The 6,593-nt window shown below is 44.4% G+C and overlaps 1 protein-coding gene across 1 annotated transcript in view; it reads left to right on the top strand.

The window, feature by feature from the left end:
• Window positions 1-1,316: 1,316 nt before the first annotated feature.
• CSUI_000144 (pub domain protein) overlaps window positions 1,317-6,593 on the top strand; it is a 5,701-nt gene continuing 424 nt past the window's right edge. Inside the window, exons 1-3 of the mRNA XM_068060378.1 lie at window positions 1,317-2,407; window positions 2,998-3,507; window positions 4,023-6,593. The exon at window positions 4,023-6,593 is cut by the window's right edge and continues 424 nt beyond it. Of these exons, the coding sequence (XP_067927647.1) occupies window positions 2,289-2,407; window positions 2,998-3,507; window positions 4,023-4,623 (1,230 nt within the window). The 5' untranslated portion in view covers window positions 1,317-2,288 and the 3' untranslated portion in view covers window positions 4,624-6,593. The remainder of the gene's footprint in view (window positions 2,408-2,997; window positions 3,508-4,022) is intronic.

Genomic DNA, 6,593 nt, shown 5'->3' on the forward strand with positions numbered 1-6,593 from the left:
TGAGTAATCTGTCTCACGATGAGACTATTACTACTACGTCATGCGTACGTTCACAGATGTCTGTGGAGACCAGTGGATATCAGCATCTCCTAGCGTATCTGCTTGTAACAGCCCAATTGAAAGAGTGAAACGGAATGTGTGTGCCTTTTCTGTGCGCTATTGTGCTCTCAGATGTATTTTCAAGTCAGAGCAAGTCGAGCCGTACGTGAGTTCATCGAATGCATCGCAAAACGCAGAAGGAGCAATGGGAATTGTGATAGGTGCAAATATGAGAGGACCATGCAAAGTTTTCTGGTGCAGTGCATGATGTTTCTGAGCAAGAAGGCTGGAAAAGTGGTTCGGTGAGCGAGCACTGCGAAGAAAAGCGCTGTTGGGGTAGGTACGGACCCCCCCTTCAATAGACGTGAACAGAAGAATACACGTAGACAGCTACTTCAACCGAGAGCTAACAAAAGAAGGCCCGGTTCTCAAGTCCCTTTCAAACCCAAGAGTAGAATGTGTAGCGAGACCAAGAACTCTCCCAGCACACTAAGATGAGAGGAAAAGCAGACAACGACCAGTGACATCCCATCATCAAGCTACAGTAAATGCCCAGATGACTGGGAGTGCTTGGGTGGCCGCTCTGTAAAGAGATGTCTTCAACACTATCAAAAAGTAATGATCCAACCAGGTAGCCATGAGAACAAGGTCAACTACATTGTGAACTAGGGTCGCTTTTGCCTCGCTGGGTGACTAACCGCTGACGGATCAAGTCTCTACCCGCCATACATAGGTATAACAGCAAAGACGTGGAGAGACGAATAGTTGTTCCTTTAGCTTCGTGGTGTATGAACACCTGGGTGATATGAGCTTGTGCCAGATCTAGGAACCTCAGTCTTCCCCCGTCCGCGCCATGCCCGTCTACTGACTCTCTAGGCTCGCTCCATACATCTAAGAAAGTAGACGATACTCTTCTCATTCGTATACACTTCACCCGTTGATTTACCGCTGTTACTATTCACTTGTCCTCTCAGTCCACCCTTCCCTTCTCACTCGGGTAGTTTACAGTCAAGTCAATAGACATTCTCTGGAACTCTTCCCTATCAAAGATGTTTAGAGGCCTGAAGATGATGGAGAAAGAGAGAGAAAGGAAGGTGAGCGTGGAGTGAGAGAGAGAGAGAAAGGAGAGAGTGGAGTGAGTCAAGAGTGAAAAGGTGGAAACGCATGTGCTGAGAAAAGTCTATCGTCTGACGGACACCTGGCGAGTGAGAGAAGTATGTGTTGCATCAGCATCCTGTCGTGCTCTTGTCAACTTCCTACTCGGCAGATACTCCGGCGTCTCGTAGAAATCGTTCGGTGCTTTCTCTTCTTTCTCATCTTCTTTTCTCTTTCCGTTGTTTCTTTCTCTCCCTGGTTCAGGATGTTCTTTTCTCTCCTCTCGTCTTTCACAGAGTTCTTTCTTACCTCCTCTTCTCTTCTGTTCACCTCTCGCTAGCTGCTCTTCTCATTGTCTTTTCTTCTTCTGCTTGCTCTTCTTCTTCTCCTTCTTCTTCATGTCGTTTTCTCTTCTTTTCTTCTTATTCACACATACGACGAGGCGGCTAAGAGCGGTGTTTTCCGTCATCTCTCACTCACTTGAAGCCTCTGAAAGAAATTTAGAGAAAGATCTCCACAGATTTTTTCCCTCCTTTCTTCGCAAGATGAAGTGAAAGAAGAATATACATACACCTGAAGAAAACGTTTCTCCAGCTAGTAGTTTCTCTCTTCCCTCTCCCTAGAAAAGGATAAAGAGCGGACTTTTCTGCTATGAGGAATAAGTATCTTCCGTTGAGAAAACAGGTCTATCGCCTGGAGACCTCTCTTTCTCTCTTCTCTTTCTCCCCTCGCTTCTTCTTCGTTTTCTTTGTCTCTTTCTTGTTTTCATAAATATGAACCTCCTGGCATTTTTCATGCGTCACCTTTCAAGGAAAGCTCTTCTTTCCGTCATGAAGTAGGAGGAAGACAATTTTCTTCCACTCACGCTCGATACGATCATAATCTATTCTTCTTCTATTGACCTTACCGTTCGTGTTTTTCTTTCTCTCTTGTCTCTACTTCTCTATCATGGCTGCCTGAGTCTTCATCTTCGATCAGTGAGACAGCTCCTCTTGCTCTCTTTCTAAATTTAGCAGAAGAAGCGAAAAGCACACGAAAGACACTGCTTTCTTCTTCTTCCTGCAATATAAATTCACTTGGTGGATCTAGAGAAGAAGAATAGAGAGGAAGAGATAAGAGAGGAGAACAGAAAAGAGAGAAAAGGTCTTGACAAGATGGAAGAAGCACTAAGAAATATTCTCGAAGATTCTCCGGGGGGAGACAAAGGCGGAGAGGGTGTATCAAAGGCTGATAAGATTCAGGCGCTCAATCTTCTTATCAAAATTGTTGCGAAGTTAGTCTCCATGTCTCTTGGTCTCTTCTTCTCACTCCAGTCATAGCTATTCTCATGAGGAAGGCAAGACTGGTGTTTTAATATGGCCTTTCTTAGTCTCTCACGCTTTTTCACCGTGTGTTGTTATGTAGATAGATAGAGAGATCTTGTTTACATAGGGGGGGGTGTGCTTTCTGCTACGATTCTTGCAACGAGAAACGTCATGCCTCTTCTTCGTCTGTTCGTTACTGTCCCTGTTACTTGTATTGCTCTAGCTGTTATGAATCTATACGTATGCACATATATACATAGGTCTCTATAACTATCTATCTCTCTAGATATCTATCTACCTATATCTACGTGTACATATATACATATATATGCATGCATGTGTATGAGATATAGAATGGGGCGTGTGAGGGATCCAGTGTGAAGGCACGTTTGTATATAGTAGTAGAAGTAGTAGTGGTAATGGAGGAAGACCTAGAAAAACCTGCCTCTGTTCAGTGATCTTTACTACCCATTCAGTCCTTGCTCTATATCCCCCCTTTTCTTTCTTTCTTTCTCGCTCTTTCATTCTTTTTGTGTGTGTGGCATGTCGTTGTGTGTAGTATTCTATCTCCCCCGTCGTCGAAGACAGCGATCGAGATGGAGAGATATCGATGTATCAACAGTCACAGTGCTTCTCTACAGCAACGTCTTCTACGTCATGGACCGGCCTATGAGTATCTCCTCATTGTCATGGGATTTGTGCGTCTATCAAATCCCCCTGTCCACCCGGGTGTTCTCCAGAATCCTAACCAAGAATACTTCTATCTATCTCAGAATGCTGATCTGGATGACCTTAATCGGAATCTTCAGCTCTTGAAGCAAGCTTTAGCTCGACTCCAGGATGACTCTTATGCTTCTCTTACTTCTTCATCTTCTCCGCTAAGTCCAGGACTTCACAATCACGCGGCGCTGTCTCTATCTTCTTCTTCTTCTTCATCTCCAGGTGACCATGCAAATTCTTCTTCTTCTTCTTTTCCTAAGAGAGAAACTTCTGGATCGGGGAGCGGGGGTGATCAACAAGGAACAGAGACAGGAGCCAATCTGCCTATGAGAGGCTCTCGGATTACCACGTAAGTTAGTAGTCACTGGGAGAGGCGGGAGAGACGAGACATGAGAGGATGCAAGAGAAGAAGAGAAAGAATGTATCAAGGGCTGGGTGGGGTTCATCGACCTATGATAGAGAGACAGCTCCGGTGTAAACGGAGATTTCGACATAGAGGGGAGACGGCTCTATTTCTTGGTCTATACGCACACACGTGCTATGGATATATATGTACACGTGTATATACTGCATGTATGTGTACGGGTATGTACTGAATGTATGTATGCATGAATATGTATGTACGAATATGTATGTATGTATGACTGTGCATGTATGAATATCTAGATATCTATTGTATGTGTGAGAAGACGTTGTCAGCTATGAAGGGATCGATACATGTGTTGATCGTATACGGATGCTTGGCCATGATTCAATCTCTCTCTCTCTCTCTATATATACATTTATACAAGCCTTCACACAGAAAACTCTATACCATGTCATGTACGTCTCTATCTTGATGCATGCATGCATGGCTGTCTCCAGGACATCTCGGGCCATCCGTGGATCTCCTGGCTCGACGCATACACGTAACCAAGAAGAACTGCGCCGGCTAAGAGAACAGCAAAGAGAGCGCTTCGAACAGACGTCACAACAGACAGAAGAAGGAGGGCCCGGAGGTGGGGGGGGCGGGTGGTTCTCATCAGGATCCGCGAGAAATCTTCTTCTAGGAAGACGGTCTCAAACAGAGAAGTCGATTCCCTCATCTTCGTCTGCGCAAGGCCCTTCGCATTCTGGAGATAAAGGAGGCGCTCAGCATGAAAGCGCAGCTGGAGGAGGACCAGCTGGGAGTGTAGATACACCTACAACGACAACGATGACACCTCCTACGAGAAGAAGAACCACGCTATCTGGATCTAGAGGAAGAGACGGGGATAGTCATGGAAGCCACTCGGGTGTAAGTCGATTCTTTAGATCTCTTTTCACTCGAAATCGAAGTGAATCTCGACAACGGGGAGACGGAGAAGGGGGGGGCGGCCGAAGCGGCGGAACAACGACAAGGAGAGGCCTAGGAGGAGGAGGAGGTGTGTCTCGCATGAAGACTTTGAAAGATTTGCCGCCACCTCCAAGACGAGGCGGCGGCTGATGCTAAAGAGATGAGGACATGACCACACTATCGTATACATAGTAGACACACTATACCTCAGGATGGACAGACACACAGTAATACAGATGCAGAAATGATACATAGATACATGGATACAGCTCTTTCAGTCGGGTCCACATATAGACGTACAGATGTTTGAATGTATGTATGTACGTATGTATGCGTAGATGTTAAGGGTGTATGACCGGAAGAGCTCTATGTATCTGTGTATTTATCTATGTACCTGTCTTTGTACATATCTAGGTATAGGTGGGGCTATGGTCGTTGATGCAAGGAGAGTATGCTGATGACCTACATACCTATATGTATATGTCTATCTATCTATATCTATATATGAGAGCTGTCTGCACGAAGTGCCGAGGAGAATCACGGAGTGCATGTGCATACATGCATTCATATATATACATATCTATATATACATATTCACATCGCTTTGGTGGTGTGTGAGAGGCGGAAGAGATTCTTTGAAGACTCTGGGGAGAAGAGGAGACAATTGACAAAGAATAAGAGAGAATTATGATCACGTCGAAGCACTTCCGAGTACTTACTACGTCTATCTTCATATATATATCTCCTCTCATATGTATAGATGTATGTACATAGATCTATGGTCTCTCTGAAAAGACAGTCGATCGGCCGATCGATCTTCTGTATCTTTCTTTTGCCAGGAGATGGAAAGGTTGGGTTTCTCTGCCGAGGCCTTTTCTCTTCCTGTCTTCTCGTCTCTGTCTAATACATACGAACTGATTCGTCTCTTCATTCATACATGGATATAGCCAGATAGATATAGATAAAACTTTGCATACATCTCCAAAATTCAACGAAGCTAGACATGTCCTCTTCTACAGTAACTATCACACGCGTCTCAATACATACATATATATACATGGGCGAACATACATACATATACATGTATACATATACAGTATAGAGGGTGCTAGAAGCAGGTGTGTATGTATATAGGTGTGTGTATGGGTAGTATCAAGGCGAGTGAAGTGGTAGAAGGAAAGCCTCTTCGACAGGGATCTTCTATCCCAGATATGTCTTGATGGTGGTAAAGGGCTGAAGAAGTAAAAACAAGAAGACGCCCGGGACATCTCGTAAAGAAAGCGAAGGCACTGCTCATAGTTGGAGAAGAAAGAGGAGACAGATAGGTCTCTTCTTCATGGAGGTCATGAGAATAGCAAGGAAAGGAAGAAAAGAACAAGATTCAGAGAGAGATAGATATCTTTCACTTGGTCTGGAATGATTCGCCGGCCTACGGAAATGCAGGGGTGAGGTGTGGTCGTTTCGCATGCTTGCCTAGTAGGGGGGTGTACAGACAGTAAAGGGGCTTCTCCATCATAATCGTGTTCAAGTGGGGGTTCTTCTCCTTTTTCTTCTTTTCATCTTCGTTTTCATCCTCTTATGAATAACTTTTTCCTTCTATTTATCTTCAATCCATCTCCCTATCTGTAGTCTATCGATCTTTTATCTATTTATCTGTGTCTTTCTCCTCCTTTCTTTCTTTCTTTATGGATGAGAAAGGAACCAGCGGTGGAGAAGGGACATCTGCGTATAGTGTTACTTCATCTAGATTCAGTCTATCTACCTAGCTACGCCCAATCTATCTTCTATGTTTTGATCTATTTCTTCTAGAGATTCCGAGGGGCTGAGCTTTTCTTCTTCTTTGTATCTTTTTCTCTTGGTGCTACTACCGTTCTTTCTTCCTTTCTTTCCTTTCGCGTCTTCCTTCTTCTTGTCTTTTCTAGTAGTGCTATGCGTGGTGCGTGTATCTTTCTTGTCATCCTCCTGTCTCTGAAGAAGTCTCCTTTTCTCCAAGATCTTGTCTCGAGAGAGGGGCGAATGAAACAAAAAGAGGAGGGACTACAACGAGCTACTACAATGAATGATCTAAACCCTTCCGCTTCATAGCGGCCACGTGCCGCTTTCTATCTATCTATCTTTAA

Source organism: Cystoisospora suis, assembly GCF_002600585.1.
Source record: "Cystoisospora suis strain Wien I chromosome Unknown contig_71, whole genome shotgun sequence".
In the NCBI taxonomy this organism is placed as follows: Eukaryota; Apicomplexa; class Conoidasida; order Eucoccidiorida; family Sarcocystidae; genus Cystoisospora; species Cystoisospora suis.